This window comes from Scyliorhinus torazame, chromosome 11 (genome assembly GCF_047496885.1).
Source record: "Scyliorhinus torazame isolate Kashiwa2021f chromosome 11, sScyTor2.1, whole genome shotgun sequence".
NCBI lineage: Eukaryota > Metazoa > Chordata > Chondrichthyes > Carcharhiniformes > Scyliorhinidae > Scyliorhinus > Scyliorhinus torazame.
Window position 1 is genome coordinate 20,214,635 of NC_092717.1, and position 21,004 is coordinate 20,235,638.

The following is a 21,004-nucleotide window of genomic DNA, read 5'->3' on the forward strand; positions in this document are numbered from 1 at the left end:
CATGTGGAGAAAGCATAGGAAAGTCACATCCAATGTTTAATTGTTAGATCTTTACGAAACTTAGCATACCTGATCATTCTTCCAACATTGGAATCTCAACTTTAAAATGATTTATTAAATACCTCAGATTCTGCAATCATCTTTTCCAATTGCTGCAATGGTGTTGACTTATCACAAACATATTTCTTTCTTAGGGATTCCTGCATTTTCTTCAATGAGTTTTCAGTTGCTTGCGCATCCTCAAAAAACTACAAAAACATGAAAGAACATGGGAGTTAATATGTATCAGTAGGAACAGAATCAGACAAATGTACAGTGAAGAGTGCAAGTTAGCCAATTAATTGAAATCTCTTGACCATCCGACTATTTCCGTCAAATGCTTTTCCCTTTTAAAAAAAATTCATTTACGGGATGTTGGTGTCGGGCATCGCTGGCTAGTCCAGCATTTATTGCCCATCCCTAGTTTCTTCAGAAGGTGGTGGTGAGTTGACCTTCTTGAACCGCTGCAGTCCCCGAGGAGTAGGTACACACTGAGCTGTTAGGGAGGGAGTTCCAGGAGTTTGCCCCAGTGACAGTAAAGGAACAGCGATATATTTACAAGTCAGGATGGCGAGTGACTTGAAGGGGAACCTCCAGGTGGTGGGGTTCCCAGGTATCTGCTGCTCTATCCTTCTAGATGGTAGTGGTCGTGGGTTTGGAAGGCGCTGTCGAAGGAACCTTGGTGAGTTACTGCAGTGCATCTTGTAGATGGTACACACGACTGCTACTTTTCGATGATGGAGAGTTTGAATGTTTGTGGAAGGGGGAGCAATCAAGCGGGCTGCTATGTCCTGGATGATGTTGAGCTTCTGGAGTGTTGTTCGAGCTGCACTCATCAGGCATTACACTCCTGACTTGTGTGTAGTGGGTTATCAGTTGGCGAGTTACTCGCCGTAGGTTTCCTAGCCTTTGACCTGCCCTGGTAGCCACAGTAATAATATGGCTAGTCCAGATCAGTTTCAAATCAATGGTACCCCCCAGGATGTTGATTGTAGGGGATTCAGTAATAGCAATGTCATTGAATGTCATGGGCAATGGTTTGATCAGCTCTTATAGGAGATAGTCATTGCATGGCACTTGTGACGTGCAAATGAAACTTGCCACTTGTCAGCCCAAACCTGGATATTGTCCAGGTCTTGCTGCATTCGGATAGGGACTGCTTCATTATCTGAGGAGTTACGAATGGTGCTGAACATAGTCATCCGCAAACATCCCCACTTCGGACCTTATTATGGAAGGTCATTGATGAAGCAGCTGAAGATGGTTAGGCTTGGGACACAACCCTGGGGAGCACCTACAGTGATGTCCTGGAGCTGAGATAATTGACCACCAACCACCACAACCATTTTCCTTCCAACCAATGGAGAGTTTCCCCGATTCCCATTGACTCCAGTTTAGCTAGGGCTCGTTGATGCCAGACTCGGTCAAATGCTGCCTTGATGTCAAGGACAGTCACTCTCACCTCTGCCATTTAGCTCTTTTGTTCATGTTTGAACCAAGGCTGTATTGCGGTCAGGAGCTGAGTGGCCCTGGCAGAACCTAAACTGAGCGTCCATGAGCAGGTTATTGCTGAGTAAGTGCTGCTTGATAACTCTATTGATGGCCCCTTCCATCACTTTGCTGATGATGGAGAGTGTACTGATAGGACGGTTGATGGCTGGGTTGCATTTGTCTTGTTTCTTGTGTACGGGACACACCTGGGCAATTTTTCACATTTTTGATAGATGCCAGTATAGCTTTGCTGGAACAGCTTGGCTAAGGGTGTGGCAAGTTCTGGAGCACAATTCTTCAGTACTATTGTCGGAATATTGTCAGGGCCCATAACCTTTGCAGTATCCAGTACCTTCAGCCGTTTCTGGATGTCACGTGGAGTGAGTCGTATTGGCTGAAGACTGATATTGGTGATGCTGTGGACCTCCGGAAGAAACGGAAAAGGATCATCCACTCGGCACTTCTGGCTGAAGATTTTTGCGAATGCCTCAGCCTTGTCTTTTGCACTTATGTGCTGGGCTCCTCCATCATTGAGGATGGAGATATTTGAGGAGCCTCCTCCTCCTGTGAGTTGTTTAATTGTCCACCACCATTCATGGCTGGATGTGGCAGGACTACAGAGCTTAGATCTGATGTGTTTGTTGTGGAATCACTTAGCTCTATTATTTGTTGCATATGCTGTTTAGCACACTAGTCCTGCGTTGTAGCTTCACCAGGTCGACACGTCGGTATGCCTGATGTTGCTCCCGTCATGCTCTCTTGCACTCTTCATTGAACCAGGGTTGATCCCCTGGCTTGGTGGTAATGGTAGAGTGGGGGACATGCCAGGCCATGAGGTTACAGATTGTTGTTGAGTACAATTCTGCTGGTGCTGGTGGCCCAGTGACTGACTCATGGCTCAGTCTTCATTTGGTAGGTCTGTTCGAAGTCTATCCCATTTAGCACAGTGGTAGTGCCACACAACACAATGGAGGATATCCTCAATGTGAAGACGGGTCTTTGTCTCCACAAGGATCGTGCAGTGGTCACTTCAACCGATACCGTCATCAACAGATGTATCTGAAGCAGGTAGATTAGGGAGGATGAGGTAAAGTATGTTTTTCCCTCTTGTTGGTTTCCTCACCACTGGCTGCAGTCCCAGTCTAGCAGCTATGTCTTTTAGGACCCGGCCAGCTCAATCTATGGTGGTACTACCGAGCCATCCTTGGTGATGGACATTGAAGTCCCCCACCCAGAGCATATTCTGCGCCCTTGCCACCCTCATTCCACATTGAAGAGTACTGATTCATCAGCTTATGGTGGCCGGTATGTGGTCATCAGTAGGAGATTTCCTTGCCCTTGATATTTTAACCTGAAGCCATGAGACTTCCAGAGTGAATGTTGAGGAATCCCAGGTGCCAGAGTTAGACAGAGTGAGGGTGCAAGCTCATAGGGCAATATTAAAATATTGGTTTCTTCCAACTCACACTGCCCCATCTGCAAGTCTCCAAAGTCAAAGCAAGAAACAAAATAGCCATACAAGTATCTCAACTAATCGGCCACGAATAATTTTCAAATTTAAATTACATTCAACTGATCTGCTGAACTGGATAGTATACCTGGAAGTAATTGGAATTTTCTTTCAGATGAACATCAATGCACTTGGTAAGCTGGAGAATCCAACTCCACTGTGTCTGTAGAGTATCGATGTAGGCCTGCAATTTTTAAAAGAGTGCACAATATTCTCTAATATTTTTCTGTAGATTCAGTAAAAAAAAAATCATATTGTGATAAAATAGAAATGTATAGTTTGCTATGATGAATATTACCATTCTTATACAAGCTTTTCCTGGTGTCCTAATGCATGTTTCATATGTTTGACACATATGTACATATGTGACTTTACCATTGGTGCACATCTTTTTAAAAAAACATTACGTACCTGTCAGTGTTCTTATAAAGCTACACAAGTTTTCTGGAAAACCGGAGTTTTCCCGCTGGAGCTAGGAGCGAACCGGACATGCCATCCAATGGCATTGAAGAATTTTTTTTTTAAATTTTAAACCCACAATCTAGTTTTTCATGCCATTCAATGGCACATTGGGGTGGTTTTTTAAAAAAATGTTTATTCAAAGTTTTTCCAACAAAAATGTTCAACCAGTTAAACCTCCCCCCACCCCCCCGTAACAGGAAAAAGAAAAAAGAGCAGAACAGAACATAAACATATCAATCAAACATAATACAGAACTTATACAATGGGTTTCTCCCGCACATATTAACCCTCCCGTATGCTTTTACAAATACCACCTGGGGAAAAAACCCTCCCCCACCCGCCCAAATCCCCCCCCCCCCCCCTTCCCTCCCTGGGTTGCTGCTGCTGATCAAGCTCCTTCTAGCGCTCCGCAGATAGTCTAGGAACGGTTGCCACCGCCTGAAGAACCCCTGTGCAGACCCTCTCAAGGCAAACTTTATCCTCTCCAGCTTAATGAACCCTGCCATGTCATTTATCCAGGCTTCCACACTGGGGGGTTTCACGTCCTTCCATAATAGCAAGATCCTCTGCCGGGCTACCAGGGACGCAAAGGCCAGAATACCGGCCTCTTTCGCCTCCTGCACTCCCGGCTCATCCGCCACCCCAAATAGTGCCAGCCCCCAACTTGGTTTGACCTGGACATAGTCCTCGCGAAACCCCTCCAGAACCCATCCAGTGCCAGGAATGACCAAAACATGTGGACTTGATTCGCCGGGCTTCCAGAGCACCTCCCACATCTGTCCTCCACCCCAAAGAACCTACTCAGCCTCGCCCCTGTCATATGCGCTCAGTGAATAACCTTAAACTGTATCAGGCTGAGCCTGGCACATGAGGAAGAGGAATTGACCCTCCTCAGGGCATCCGCCCACATACCTTCTTCAATCTCCTCCCCCAACTCCTCCTCCCACTTGCCCTTCAGCTCCTCCACCAAAGCCTCCCCCTCTTCTTTCATCTCCTGATATATCGCCGAAACCTTGCCTTCTCTGACCCATACACCCGAAATCACCCTGTCCTGAATCCGCTGTGCCGGGAATTCCCTCACCTGCCGCCTCACAAACGCCCTCACTTGCATATACCTGAACGCATTTCCCGGGGGTAACCTGAACTTCTCCTCCAGCGCCCCTAGGCTCGCAAACGTCCCGTCTATAAACAGGTCCCCCATCTTTCTGATCCCTGCCCGATGCCAGCTCCGAAACCACCCATCCATCCTCCCTGGGACGAACCGATGGTTCTCCCGGATCGGGGACCACACCGAGGCTCCCATCTCACCCCTATGTCGGCTCCACTGACCCCAGATCTTTAGCGTTGCTGCCACTACCGAACTCGTGGTGTACCTTGTCGGCGAGAGCAGCAGCGGTGCAGTCACCAGCGCCCTCAGGCTCGTTCCTTTGCAGGACGCCATCTCCAACCTCTTCCATGCCGCCCCCTCTCCCTCGATTACCCACTTACGGATCATCGCTACGTTGGCTGCCCCATAATAGCCATCCAGATTCGGCAACGCCAGCCCTCCCCTGTCCCTACTACACTCCAGAAACCCCCTCCTTACCCCACATTGGGGTGTTTGCTGGACCTGAGGGGGGCAGGGCCTAATCTCTTTGGCCGGTGAATGGGCTTTCAAGGAATCTCTTGCTCCCCGGAGTTAATAGATCCCTGTAGAGCTACATAAATAAACAAAAATAATCCTTCCTTTGAAGCTGGCTTGACCTGTCAATCAAAAGGCTTTTAAAAGGCAACAGTCCGTGAAATTGAACGCAAACAATGCAGTCCAAAGCTTCTCGCCATGCAAACAGACTTGACAAAATTAATGGGCAATGTGAAAAAAAAAATTTCAAAAATTTTCCACTACATTAAAGGGAATACTTTCACCTCCATCTCACAGATCTTTGAACTTGGCATGCTGTCAAACTGTTTTATGGCTACAGATGGGAAGACCAGCCAAACAACCCCCATCCCAGGAAAGATCCCTGTGGTATTATCAGGTATTGCAGTACCCGAGAGGCTGAAGTTCCATTGGTTAAACCTGGGGGTTTACCATTGGCTGTACAGAATGTAGCTCCACCCTGATAGGCGGGGTATAAGAGTCAGTGCCATCCCAGCAGCCCTCATTCTGTACCTGAGCTGCTGGGGAACAGTTCTAGCCTATTAAAGCCTTCAGTTGTGCTACAACCTCGTTTTAGTAGTTATTGATCATGCATCAATCCCCGAACTGAGCACCTGCAGCACCACCCCCCCCCCCCCCTCCCCCTCACCTCCCATGAAGGACCCCCCTCAGCACCCTGGAGGCAAGTGTAAGGAAAGTACTCAGCCCTTTGTCGCCCCTTGGAGTGCAAGCCACCAGCTCCCCATTTCTCAGGATTTACATCAATTCAAGGCAGTGCGAATCCTGGAGTATCCCAGGCAGCAGCTAATCGGGCATCTTGTACGTAAATTACATTCAAGCTTTAGTGGGCAGGAACCTCATCAGGGCCGATGGGGTCGGCCAGGAGACAGTCAACGGATTACACATCTGACATGAAACCTATTTATTTCCCTCCTACCCAATTCACCAGGTCATCTTGATTCCAGTCACTAGCTGGCGACCCTGGAGAATCCCCCACATAGATTTTTTTTCTTACAGTTTTCGGTTCTATTGCAAGCTGAAGTCTCTTTTGAAGATTTTTTTTCAAATAGCAAGCATGAAGATTATTTTTTTGTTCCATGCATACTGACTCTTAAAAAAGATGTTTAATATTAGAGTCTATGTACTGGATCAGGATTATTCAGGGCAAAAATGCATGCAAAGTTCTTATTTCTAGGATCTTCCAGAATATACATGTGGCATTTCTAGTCTGGAAATGACAGCACAAAGCTTCATTGAATCATAGAATTTACAGTGCAGAATAATATTATAATAATAATCGCTTGTCACAAGTAGGCTTCAATGAAGTTACTGTGAAAAGTCCTGAGTCGCCACATTTTGGCGCCTGTTCGGGAAGGCCGGTACAGGAATTGAACCCGCACTGCTGGCATTGTTCTGCATTGCAAGCCAACTATTTAGCCCACTCTGCTAAACCAGCAGGAGTCCATTCGGCCCATCGAGTCTGCACCGGTTCTTGAAAGAGCACCCTACTTAAGCCCACGCCTCCACCCTATCCCTGCAACCCAATAACCCCATCTAACCTTTGTTTGGACACCAACGGCAATTTAGCATGGTCAATCCACCTAACCTGCACATCTTTGGACTGTGGGAGGAAACCGGAGCACCGGAGGAAACCCATGTAGACACGGGACGAACGTGCAGAGTCCGCACAGACAGTGACCCAAGCCGGGAATTGAATCTGGGACCCTGGAGCTGTGAAGCAACTGTGAAGCTTAACATGCTTTTACTCCCATTTAATTTAACATAATATTAAGGTGGAAAATGAATGGTGAGTAGTGAATAAAGCCTTCATGAGATATCAAATGACGCAATTTCTATTGAACAAAAAGTGCTACAAATGCATTATGCCAAGTTAATGAGGCAAGAATTTCTGACTCACTACTTTTGTATCAAACTCTTACTGGGGCAATAATTTATTTATTTTAATCACATTAATTAAAATAACAAAGGAGTTCAATGCAATCGCATCACCCAATCAAATTTTCAGGCTTGTAACAATTGTCACTAACATCTTGTGCAGATACCTAGGTAATGAATGGTGATCATGCGCCACATTTTTAAGAAATGTTATAATGCAGCACGGTAGCATTGTGGATAGCACAATTGCTTCACAGCTCCAGGGTCCCAGGTTCAATTCCGGCTTGGGTCACTGTCTGTGCGGAGTCTGCACATCCTCCCAGTGTGTGCGTGGGTTTCCTCCGGGTGCTCCGGTTTCCTACCACAGTCCAAAGATGTGCAGGTTAGGTGGATTGGCCATGATAAATTGCCCTTAGTATCCAAAATTGCCCATAGTGTTGGGTGGGGTTACTGGGTTATGAGGAAAGGGTGGAGGTGTTGACCTTGGGTAGGTGCTCTTTCCAAGAGCCGGTGCAGACTCGATGGGCTGAATGGCCTCCTTCTGCACTGTAAATTCTGTGATAATCTGTGATGTATAGCAGTGCTATCACTTCCCTATCTCTAAACCGGACATTAACCTTGAGTAACACGACTAGGTCAAGATTTACACTGCCCCTAAATGAATGATTAACCAAGCACCCCTACCTCAATCTTGTCAGCTGCAGGATGATTATTTGCTACTAGCTGGTCACCATCTTGTTTGAGTAGGTTTAATTGCTTTTCTTTGACTTCCAATTGGCTCATCATTATCTAGCAAAAGCAAGTAAAATTTTAATAATTAAACATAAGATGCCCACAAACAAAGCAGTAAACGGTCACTTGGTAGTAGAGAAATTGCATATTACTGAAAAGAGACATGTTGGCAAAGCTTTTTGTCTCGCACTCATCAAGACAAATGCAAGAATGCCAAATTTCAAATGGTCACAACAATTTAAACCTGTAGAATGATTTTTATTCCAAAGCATAAAGACTTACAGAAAAAGCTTCTTGTTTTTCAGCAATCTTCGTGTTCTTATCACTCCAATCGTGAACAAGTTCTTCTTCTTCACGCTCATTGATCCACATAATTTCATTGCTTGTGGCTGAAATTATGCTCTGGAGCTTTCTTAGTTGATCAAGTCTATCCGATGAAGCTTTCTAGTAGGCATGCAAAAATCAAGACTCATTATCTGTTGAATGAAGTTATCAAAAAATCTGCTTTTAACTCAATGAAAGACTTGTGCTTACCAAAATGCTGTCGTATTCACTTTCCATTAATAGCAAGCTTTCTCTGGCACTGTCAGAATAGTTGCCTGTCTAGAGACAAAGCAAAGCAATCAGAACTTCCGAATGCACAATCATCATTTGACATTTGATTTGCATCATCATCAGAAAAGTGGCATTGGGAATTAGACACTGCTACCCAGATGGTGTAATCAGTGGACACTGCTACCCAGGTGGTTTAATCTTCAAATCCACATACAGGAGTTATTAAGCAGCAAATAAATTAATCAAGATCCTTGTTAATGACACCCACTCAGCATATCCACGTCTTGTTCAGTTTTCTCCAATCAGAAAGCAGGCTTGACGGAATTGGCCACAATCAGTAAACCAGAAAGACTTCATTACTGTATTACCTGGGTCACCCACAGCAAATCTCAAAGTTACTTCTGAATTTCAGCCGAAAGGACAAGTATGTAACACCAGGAAGTAGGCAGAAGAATTTTTAACCTTCAGTAGCAGGCAGTAAATGTACTATTAACATTAGGGATCCACGGGGGCGGCACAGTGGCACAGTGGATAGCACTACTGCCTCACGCCACCAAGGACCCGTGTTCGATCCTGGCCCCAGGTCACTGTCTGTATGGAGTTAGCACATTCTGCCCGTGTTTGCGTGGGTCTTACACCCACAACCCAAAGATGTGCAGGGTAGGTGGATTGGCCTCGCTAAATTGCCCCTTAATTGGAATTAAAAGAATTGGGTACTCTAAATTTATTTTTAAAACTTTTAAGGATCAGCCACACATTATATCGTTAGGTTTGGCAAGGAAAAGTAAAACAAAATCAGGAGGGCTGTGCAAAGGTATTAAATGCTGCCACCAGTTTCTCACTTGGCAATGAAAGTTAAAATCTTACCCACAGGTGAGTGTCACCAGTGTAAAGTTTAGTATAATACGAAATATATTTCTATGAAATATAAAAGAGGTCTTTCAAATAAATCTTTCAATACCATCCAAGTTTTACTGTCAAGGTAAAGCAGGCATCTGCAAGTCATCACAAGTGGTAATTGAAGGTTAATGGCCTAAGCTGCAATTGTGCAAATTGGTTGTGGAGTCATTTGGCATATGCATTGGGCCACCTTCTTATTTTACAAATAGGGTGGACTTGAAATTCATTCCACAACTAATAGCATGCATCCAGTACACAGCCTAACCAGGTCACCATGTCAATAAAATCCGTGCCTCTTGTAATAATATTTGCAGCGAGCTAGAGGTGCCTGCTGTTCCTCCAAAGAATGAGGGAGGCCCAATGTAAGGTTCCAGGTGAGCGACCACACGGAAGTGACGTCTGTTAGAAAAATATTTATTTTACCTACTAGAATACAAGTCCTACTCCCCGAAGGGTCTCCCACACCCGGCCCAAGGTATTTACATCCCAGTGAACCTTTACTCAAGGGTGTCGCTCCGGCCCTAGATCTGGGGAGATCATATTCAGGTGGGGCCACTGGAACTCTGATGTTGCAGACCCTGTGGCCTCCGGTCGGGTTATGAAAGCAGGGGCCAGCAGTGGCCCAAATATGGACTACTGATTAAGTCACTATAGAACTGGAAAATAAATCTGAACATGCCTCGTATTCTTGGCTTCTGCAATGGAGGAGGTTTTTACTTTCAGTGTGAATAAATCTGTATTGTGCAGCACAGCCATTGTTGGCCCTGCAGTAAAACCAGACACTTCAAAGAAGCAACTGCACAAATAAGTGAAGTGAACTAAAAATGGATTTTATGAATGCACATAAAGTATTATTGGCCAAGGTCAAGCTAAATGCCCATTTTTTTTTTTTTTAAACTGTGAAATACATTATGAAAAACATAAATCACTGAACCCCCTCCTGAACAGCACTATGGGTGTACCTACACCACATGGTTCAAGAGGGCAGCTTAACACCGTCTTCTCAAGAGCAACTAGGAATGAACAATAAATGTTGGCCTATCCAGCGAAGCCCAAATCCTAAACTTTCATTTCTGCTTCTAAGCAGATGTGCTTAACTGGAACTTTTAAAATTACCAACAGAGGGCTGGAGACCACCAGAATCGTACAAATTTAACTTGTTTACTAAGATGGTCAGCTCCAGATCTTGGTTAGCTCCAGATCTTGGTTAGCTCCAGATCTTGTTTCTAAAATTGTAACTGATCCGCAATAAAAGTTCAATGATGGCTACAGAGAGATTCCAGTTCTCTCAGTGTTGGCAACAAACTTTCCGAGGCTTTGGAGCATTTGCTAAGGCAGCCATTCAAATAACACAACAATGGGCCTCATACATTGGGGACCACTTGCAGCCCACCTTGTCCTCAACTGTGCAATGAGTTGAACCATCTGCTGCACACCCACAGCTGGCTTAGCCATGGAACGTCACTCAAACCAAGAAAAGGCACCAGTTTTTTTTGTCTCTAACTCAAAACAAAAGCAAAGCTGTTGGTCCCAGTGTCCCTCCAGCTGTACTTTGAAATATGGAATAATTACCTGGCTGCGCCACTGCTATGGGAGGAGTGGCACAGTCCGCAGTAAAACATGTTGGAACATTCCAATGTGGCTTGAAGCAAGACACTGACCTGTAACTCTCAGCAAAATATCACACCATGACATAATGATGCTCTTAAATTCTTCACCAATTCTCAGTCTCAATTTTAAAAAGCACCTTCTCGCTACTTTACTGCTCTTCATACATACTTCCAGCACAAGCTTAATATTTGTTAAACTATTTCTGGTTACATTATCGTGCTCATTTTCAAATACTAAAAATTATAAATCTGCAGCTTCACACACAGTTCATGCAAAAATGGAACCTCCTCAACCAAAAACACAGGCCGTAGATTTCCACTTCCATACAACTCAAGAGAATGAATCATAGAATCCCTACAGTGCAAAAGGAGGCCATTCAACCTATCGAGGCTGCGCCGAGCCTTCGACAAACCGCCCTCCATAGACCCAATCCCCCACCTTATCCCAGTATCCCCACCCAACTTTTAGACACGTAGGGGCAACTTAGTACGGCCGATCCACTTAGCCTGCACATTTTTGGACTGTGGGAGAATTCCGGAGGAAACCCACGGAGACATGGGGAGAACGTGCAAACTCCACAAAGACAGCCACTTAAGGCCGGAATCGATCCCGGGTCCCTGGCGCTGTGAGGCAGCAATGCTAACCACCGTGCCACCACGCTGCCCGAACAACAGTGCAAAAATATCAGGGAGTGAATTTTTACAGCTTGCTTGAGAACATTCCATTCTCAGCAGTGTCTCGGTAGCAAAGACCAGTTTGGAAAATATTCTGTTCCAAGTACTGTCGTAGCCTTCCTTCCAAATCTGTTTCCATTATAACGAAGCATTATTTTTGGGAGGGGGGGGGGATATTCAACAATGGCTTTGCATAATTACCTGTTCCATTTTGGCTTTATTTATTTTCCAACGATACTCTTCTAGGTTCCTATGGTATTTTCCTTGCTCGTTTATCTGGTGTTCTACTGAGGCTGCATCTGCTCCCCATTCTTGCATGTCTAATGCCTGCTGTATGGAAAATGAAGAGATCAATTTAATAAGAATATTTATGATTACTATACATTCCTATTACAGAAGGTTATTTGTAAATTGCGATCTTGGTGCCAACCATTTTGACTTAATACATAGATACACAGAACATACAGTGCAGAAGGAGGCCATTCGGCCCATCGAGGCTGCACCGACCCACTTAAGCCCTCATTTCCACCCTATCCCGCTGACCCCTCCTAACCTTTTTGGACACCAAGGGCAATTTAGCTTGGCCAATCCACCTAACCTGCACGTCTTTGGACTGTGGGAGGAAACCGGAGCACCCAGAGGAAACCCACGCAGACACGGGGAGAACGTGCAGAATCCGCACAGACAGTGACCCAGCGGAGAATCGAACCTGGGACCCTGGCGCTGTGAAGCCACAGTGCTAGCCACGTGTGCTACCGTGCTGCCCTAATACAAGACACAAGCATGAGGAATGACACCAGAGGGGGTAAAAAAATCAAACCTCAAGAGACACAGTTCTGTCCATGTGGTTCAGAAAATCAAGCAAAAAACAATACTAATGGCCTTTACATTTAACACGCAAGAAATGGATTTAACTCCCCTACACCACCCAAGCAGCAAGGTCTATAGCCAGTTTCCTGCCTCCAAAGCCAGCCACTGTAAACTTACCTCTCTCCCTTTCATTTCCCAATTCTCCCTCTGGCAGTGGATGCTTGCCCCATGCCCAAGGAAATAATCCAGCCCTTAACTAAATTCAATTTTGAAACTCTTTAAACCAGCACAATTTTGCTCTCCTGCCACTGATACCAAAACCACTTGAAGCACGGGTGTCACCCTGTACAACACAGGTTTTGTATTGCTAGGATCTATCTAGCTGCAGACTAGATGTTGCGCCAGAAAATGCACATCATAGTATTGTAGGCTAGATAGCAAGAGCTCTTCATAAAGCAAAGCACAACTATTCAATCAACCTCATTAGCCTAAAGGTCTAATGAGTGTAATGTGTTTTTTAAAAAAAAAGTAATAAACTTAATAGCTGAATAAATCATTGCGTATATTGTGCACAAGTGATTAAATTGATAATGCAATGGCATCATGTGGCATTATACAACTGATAGTTACTATATTACCTCCTGGAGTTCCATGATGTCCATTCTTGGGATTAAGAGGACGAAGGCTACATGGAGGGGAGGATGGTAGCCAAGAAAGGACAGTATCTGGAGCACAGGCAACACCCAAGTTGTGGATACTAATACCAGACAGTTGACCAACCAAAATAACTCACATCTAGATTTTTCTTATTGCTTTTGCGTAATAAGATTTCCATTTGCCCCAGTGCAGAAAATGAGATTTACCAGCAGTTGGCACATAACATGCAGCTTCTTGCCATTGGGCACAGCTGTAAAAGTGACAACTACTCCAAATGGGTAACTGAGCATTTTCAAGTGGCTTCAGATTATATTCCAACAAGCAACAGTGCAGTTGGCAAAATAGTTGGCGAAAAAGCTGATCAGGCTCTTATCAAATTAATTTATTTTCAACCATATACCCAATTAGAGGGGGGGGGGGGGGGAAACAGATGGGGAGACTGAACGAGAGGGAGAACAAAGACATGGAATGCTACAAAGAAAGAGTGCAACACCAACGAGGCAATAAGGGCCTCATTGCAAATTGCTGGATTAACAGTAGGTTGCGAGTGACACCAGCTACTTCCCTCTGCATGGCAACACACTTTACGCAAACAGCTGCCATTCTTTTGTTCTCAGACAATCAATGATACCTGACCTCCCCAGCCACAGCAACATGACCAGAAATACCCTTTCAGTCACATCTGATGACACCTCTCTGTCAACCAAGGACAGAAGCTGTAAAATAGGTACAACAAAGTGCTGAGTGCTACTTGATTAATAATTGAGATTCTGCAGACATTTCATTGTGGTAATGCTTGGTAGTGTAGGATTTCCTCAAGCTGTCACTTAAACATAGTCAGCCTTGGACTTAGGGACTGCAATAAGGAAACATTAAGAGAGATGCCTTAGAAATAAATAAATTAATGAGTCAGTTAACATGCAAGAGATGTGAAGATCAAAAAGAATCCCAATTCTCCTTCAACCAAGCCCAGTTCCCTCCCTTCTAGCCACTTTTCATTGAGCTGGAAATAGCAACATTATCAACCATCTCATTATACAATAGGTGGCATAACAACATGCTCGCCCCATTATATTCACTTTTGGGAAAATATGTTTGCATCTCATGAATTCTCCCATAGTTTTGACGGATGAATGTCTAATTGATGTAAACACCAACTTCAGTTAAGATTTATTCCTGGTGTCCTTTTCTTTGAAATCAAAAATGGTTCAGTGGACAAATAGCACAACTTAAGGATAAAAAACTGAAGAAGAAGAAACTTTGAATTCAGGTTTTTAATTAATAAAGCCAATCCTTCTTTTCATTATTCTAAAAATACTTAAGACACTTTTTTAAAACTTGACTTACCCTTTGTTGGCTTAACCAACTGAACAGCTCATTAGTCGATCTTGACAGTCCTTCGTCCCAGGAGGTTTTGTGTCTTGGGATGCTGTGGTGCCTCAGTGACCGGCTCCGTTCAATCATTCGCTCACTGTATCGGTCAGTGATAGTCTTTGAAATGATATGCATCTGATTCCGAAGCTGCTGCACACTGCAGGGAAGTTTCAAAGATAGTGAATACTGAACAGGTCTAGCTGAAGAGAGCACCAACAAAGTACAATATTGGTTTTCCGCTGTCAGTTTTGATCTTGCGGTTTCCACACTAGTGTTATTATGAGGGGTATCCAGCAAATTTGTGGAATCAATTTTCCTCTTCATCCTCTAGGTGGAGCACAAAGCACGAAAATTGGGATATTGTGTCCGTAACAGAGCCTACCTTACACAAATAAGTCAAGAGAACATATGAACATAAGAACTAGGAGCAGGAGTAGGCCATCTGGCCCTTTGTGTCTGTTCCTCCATTCAATGAGATCATGGCTGATCTTTTATGGACTCAGCTCCAATTTCCCGCCCGAACACCGTTCTGGTCACCGCATTATAGGAAAGACGTGGAGACTTTGGAGTGGGTGCAGAGGAGATTTACCAGGATGTTGCCTGGTATGGAGGGAAAATCTTATGAGGAAAGGCTGATGGACTGGAGGTTGTTTTCGTTGGAGCGAAGAAGGTTAAGAGGAGACTTAATAGAGGCATACAAAATGATCAGGGGGTTGGATAGGGTGGACAGTGAGAGCCTTCTCCCGCGGATGGAAATGGCTGGCACGAGGGGACATAGCTTTAAACTGAGGGGTAATAGATATAGGACAGAGGTCAGAGGTAGGTTCTTTACGCAAAGAGTAGTGAGGCCGTGGAATGCCCTACCTGCTACAGTAGTGAACTCGCCAACATTGAGGGCATTTAAAAGTTTATTGGATAAACATATGGATGATAATCGCATAGTGTAGGTTAGATGGCTTTTGTTTTGGTGCAATATCGTGGGCCGAAGGGCCTGTACTGCGCTGTATTGTTCTATGTTCTATGTAACACCATAACCCTTTATTCCTCTTTATCTTGAAAACATTCAATGAAGGAGCCTCAACTGCTTCACTGGGCAGGGAATTCCATCGATTCAGAACCCTTTGAGTGAAGAAGTTCATCCTGAACTCAGTCCTAAATCTACTTCCTCTTATTTTGAGGCTATGCTCCCTAGTTCTGCTTTCACCCACCAGTGGAAACAACCTGCCCATATCTATCCTATCTATTCCCTTCATAATTTTATATGTTTCTATAAGATTTCCCCCCCCCCCCCCGCCCCCCCCATCCTTCTAAATTCCAACGAGTACAGTCCCGGTCTACTCAACCTCTCCTCGTAATCCAACTCCCTCAACTCTGGGATTAACCTAGTGAATCTCCTCTGCACACCCTCTAGCACCAGTACATCATTTCTCAGGTAAGGTGACCAAAACTGTACACGATACTCCAGGTGTGGCCTTACTAACGCCTTATACAGTTGAAGCATAACCTCCCTAGTCTTAAACTCCATCCCTCTAGCAATGAAGGACAAAACTCCACTCAACCTTCTTAATCACCTGTAAACCAATTTTTTGCAACTCATGCACTAGGACACCCAGGTCCCTCTGCACAGCAGCATGTTTTAATATTTTATCATTTAGATAATAATTCCTTGTTGTTATTCCTACCAAAATGAATAACCTCACATTTGTCAACATTGTATTCCATCTGCCATACCCTAGCCCATTCACTTAACTATCCAAATCCCTCTGCAGACTTCCAGTATCCTCTGCACTATTTGCTTTGCCACTCATCTTAAGTGTTGTCTGCAAACTTGGGACACATTGCACTTGGTCCCGAACTCCAAATCATCTATATAAATTGTGAACAATTATGGGCCCAACACAGATCCCCGAGGGACCGCTAACTACTGATTGCCAACCAGAGAAACACCCATTAATCCCCAGTCTTTCAGATGATCAGCTCTACCCCACCTCGACCCATTTGTTTTCATTTCATTTTAACTGTCTTTTACCATTTCTTTCTTTATATACATTTAATTCCCCCCCCCCCCAATTTATCCACCTTTCCCTCACCCTTCTCCTCTTTGCTTCCCCTTTCCCCTCCCCCCACATCTACAGTTCATCATCTGATGTTAGTTTCCCTTCTGTTTGACCTTTCACATCTTTTATCCTCTCTGGGGACTGCCATTAGCACTCTTTCCCCTTGGTTTCTGTGGCCATTAGCACCAGGTTTCCCTGGGTTTCTGTGGCTATGACTCATCTTTCATCTCACTCCACAGTATACATATTTCCCACTTTCTCTGTCTGTTAGCTGACAAAGTCATCGGACTCGAAACGTTGCTCTTTTCTCCCCCTACAGATGCTGCCAGACTTGCTGATATTTTCCAGCATTTTCTCTTTCATTTCAGATTCCAGCATCTGCAGTAATTTGTTTTTAATCCCCAGTCTTTGCTTTCTATTAATGAACCAATCCTCTATCCATGCTACTACTTTACCCTCAACGCCATGCATCTTTATCTTATGCAGCAACCTCTTGTGTGGCACCGGTCAAAAGCTTTCTGGAAATCCAGATATACCACATCCGTTGGCTCCCCATTATCTACCGCACTAGTAATGTCCTCAAAAAATTCCACTAAATTAGTTAGGCACGACCTGCCCTTTATGAACCCATGCTGCGCCTGCCCAATGGGACAATTTCCATCCAGATGCCTCGCTATTTCTTCCTTGATGATAGATTCCAGCATCTTCCCTACTACCGAAGTTAAGCTCACTGGCCTATAATTACCCGCTTTCTGCCTACCTCCTTTTTTAAACAGTGGTGTCACATTTGCTATTTTCTAATCCACCACGACCACCCCAGAGTCCTTGAATTTTGGTAAATTATCACGAGTGCATTTGCAATTTCCCTAACCATCGCTTTTAGTACCCTGGGATACATTCCATCAGGGCCAGGAGACTTGTCTATCTTTAGCCCCATTAGCTTGCCCGTCACTACCTGCTTAGTGATAACAATCGCCTCAAGGTCATCACCTGTCATAGCCTCATTTCCATCAGTCACTGGCATGTTATTTGTGTCTTCCAGTGTAAAGACCGACCCAAAAAACCTGTTCAGTTCCTCAGCCATTTCCTCATATTAATGACTCAACAACCTTTCGTAAGGATTTCAGCCCAACAAATCTTACGCATCTTTGTGTCTGCTGACTACTCTAATGTCACTGGGATGAGACTTCTCAATTTAAACAAGCCACATGTTCTTCTGCAGCAGGAACCTCAGCCGACTTCAAAGAGAAGGTAAAACATGACCAGGCATTAACAGCACAACCTTAGGCCAGTAAGTGGACTCTGCTCGATCCTAACCACCATGCTAGCACTACTCTCGTTGGGCGAGGGTGGGTTAAAAATTGGGCCAAAAAGGACACAAGAATCTGATGAATCAGACTAATTTGCAACAAACACTGTAAAAATAAACAGGTGACTTTCTGGCCCACTTTGTTTTCTGTTCACCCTTAATACGGCTGGGCTTCCATCATTATTCCAATTTGCAATTATATCACAGTTACAAAATTTCAGTAACTTCACAACTCGTCCAACATTTTTTTATTACCCAGGCAAATAAATTTAATGGCGAGCTCAGTTAGGGATAGCTGGACTTGCAATGTAAAAGCCTTTGAAGTTGAAACTGTCTCATTTAATTTGGAGCTACAGAAGAAAAATTGCTGCAAACACATTTTATTTTAGAAGTGTGACAGATTGGATCTCCCAGATGGAGACTGTAGCACAGTGGTTAGCACTGTTGCTTCACAACGCCAGGGTCCCAGGTTTGATTCCTGCTTGGGTCACGTGCGGAGTCAGCACATTCTCCGTGTGTGCGCGCACGTGTTTCATCCGGGCGCTCCGGTTTCCACCCACAAATTCCGAAAGACATGGGCCGCGATTCTCTGGTCCGGCGCCAGAACAGGAGTACTTTACTCTGGCGCCGACCCCAGTTCCGAGACCCGGTTTCCGGGTCCTGCGGGGTGGGGGGGGGGGGGGGGGCCAGCACGGCGCTGGAGCAGCCCACGCTGCTCCAGCTGCCGGTCCAGACGTCGACCCGGCACTGCGGGGTCCGCTCATGCGCAGTTGGGCCGGTGCCAACTAGCGCATGCACAGTGGCAGTCATCCCCGCGCCTGCCCCGACGCCAAATACCGCAGGGATCCTGGAGCCAGCGCGGATGAAAAGAGGTCCGCAGCCAGAGAGGCTGGCCCCGTTTGTGGGCCAGGCCACTACGGAGGGCCTCCCCGGGGTTGGACCCCCCCCCACCACAGGCCATCCCCGGACCCTTCAACTCCGAGGTCCCGCTGGCGCAGAGCATGTTAGAACGGCGCTGGCGGGACTCAGACTTTTTCGGACGGCCGCTCGGCCCAGAGAATCGCGGCGCCGCCGGAAGATTGCCGCTCCGGCCATTTGCGGCGATTCATAGTGCAGCCCTGCACCATGCGCGCCCGCCCGCCCGTTTTTTTTCACAGGTGGGAGAATGACGTCCCGGCATTGGGGCGGCTTGGCGCTATTCGCGCACCCCCCCCCCTGCCGATTCTCCGGCCTGGCGGGGGGTCGGAGAATCACGCCCATGCTGTTAGGTGAATTAGACATTCTGAATTCACCCTTTGTGTACCCTAAAACAAATGTAGCGACTAGGGGATTTTCACAGTAACTTCATTGCGGTGTTAATATAATCCTACTTGTGACAATAATAAAGATTATTTTTATTATTATTACAATGAGTGTCTGATCTTAAATGGCTTGTCAGAGGGGAAGATGTTTTTGAGCAATAGGGAATGAAAGCAAGCTACTTTTAACATGCTTACACGATGATACCCATCATAATACGGAACAGAATTAAGATAGTGCTGCTTCAATTCAAAAGTACACATTGGACTCTGCAAATTAAGTGACAGAATTGTTTGACAGAAAAGTTCCTGGCCATATTCTTACCTGTATTCTGTGCACGGTTTAGTTTGCCCCATGTTTCAGTCAACAAAACTGTCCTGTTAATAGTGGCAGGTTGATTAATTGGCCACTTAACCGCCTCAATAGGCTGAAGTACAGACGGGCTGCCCAACGGCCAATGGGAAACAGGTCTGGGGGGAGCGCTGCATTTTACAAACCCACCAGCAAGGGACCATAACATTTCGGCCAATAAGTTTTTAATTTTGCGATATCAGAAGGACACGTTCTGTTACCAATCACATTGCCCAACTAATATTTACAAGTTTTTGTGTAGATATTATGAAGTATGGAGATGGAATTGAGGTATAGATCAGCCATGATCTAGTCAAATGGTGGCACAGGCCCAGAGGGCTGAACCCAGATTCCCAGTTCTACGGTTCAAAACAGATCTTCAATTCAGCTTACACTTGAATAGAAGTATTTTTCCTTACCTTTTGAGAGTTGGTTCAAAATCCAAGCCTTTACGCCTCAAATCATTGGCATGGTCTTCAATATTTGCTAGTTGCTCACCAGCGCTTCTCAAATGTTCATCAATTTGTATTCTGAATTTTCCTTGCAAACCCAAATCAAAAGCTTGCAAATCCTGGAACAAAATAGTACGAGAACAAAAATGGATCTTCACCAAAGAAAATTTTATTTAATTGTAAGCAGAAACGGCATCATTTCACAAATGACTAACGTTAAAATATTCAAATAATTTTGTACAGAAATATGACAAGTTGTTTTAGTTTGGCGGAAGCATTCAGTGATTGCGTTTGAATACATTGTATTTTGTGCAGTTTCTCGATGTAGTACAATTGTTGAATGTACCCTGAACGTTAAGTTACCATTTATAAACTACTCAGAGGGCGGGATTATCCGGACCCTTGCCGGCAGCAGGATTCTCTGTTCCTGCCACATGCCAATGAGATTATGGCCACCCCACGCCGGCGCGAAACGCGCAGGCGTGGGTGCGCTGCCAGCGGAGCGGAGAATCCCACCCAGGATGTCTGCAGCTCCCAGTCACACAGTAACAATTACTACTCAAACTGCACGTAACTCTGGTACATACAGACCACAGGAATTTTGCCATGGTATAAAGGTAGTGCTTCCTCATGCTCCTAACTACACTTGATGCTCTATTATAACCGTACACCCAAAACAAGGAAACATTAGACTGGGTTCTCCCAAAGAACACATTATTGAGATTTCATTCCTTCTCTCCTGAAGTTGACAACTTGCTGGGTTGTGATTTTGTGGATGTCATGCACATCTTCAGCATCTTGCCCAAGAGGCATTCTTCCCACCAGCGAGACTGAACACCAACTAATGTTCAGCTTCCAGCTCATCTCGTATATAAAAGGATGTCAGGTGAGGACCAGGTTCAGCGGGGATCAGTGCAGGAATCCAAATCAATCATCTCCTCCCCAATCCAAATGGTACCCTGCACCCCATTTCAACTTAAGACCTGCTCTTTTAACAGAAATTAGCAATTGGATCACTAATAACAAATGGATCATCTGGAACAAATGGTGTCAAGCATGTAGCTAACAAAATAATTGTACCTGGTCTATAGTATGCCATGCTCGGTGTTTGCAGAGTATGGGAGCTGCAATAGTATAGGGGTGATGTTACTGTTACTTGCCAGAGCATGGCAGCCCAATAGAGAAA

The 21,004-nt window shown here is 45.0% G+C and overlaps 1 protein-coding gene across 1 annotated transcript in view; it reads right to left on the bottom strand.

Moving 5' to 3' along the window:
- dspa (desmoplakin a) overlaps positions 1 to 21,004 on the bottom strand; it is a 99,141-nt gene that overhangs the window by 59,869 nt on the left and 18,268 nt on the right. The window contains exons 3-10 of the mRNA XM_072467012.1: positions 19,786 to 19,937; positions 14,324 to 14,507; positions 11,711 to 11,839; positions 8,304 to 8,372; positions 8,052 to 8,213; positions 7,722 to 7,826; positions 3,129 to 3,224; positions 123 to 248 (exon numbers count right to left, since the gene is read on the bottom strand). Of these exons, the coding sequence (XP_072323113.1) occupies positions 123 to 248; positions 3,129 to 3,224; positions 7,722 to 7,826; positions 8,052 to 8,213; positions 8,304 to 8,372; positions 11,711 to 11,839; positions 14,324 to 14,507; positions 19,786 to 19,937 (1,023 nt within the window). The remainder of the gene's footprint in view (positions 1 to 122; positions 249 to 3,128; positions 3,225 to 7,721; positions 7,827 to 8,051; positions 8,214 to 8,303; positions 8,373 to 11,710; positions 11,840 to 14,323; positions 14,508 to 19,785; positions 19,938 to 21,004) is intronic.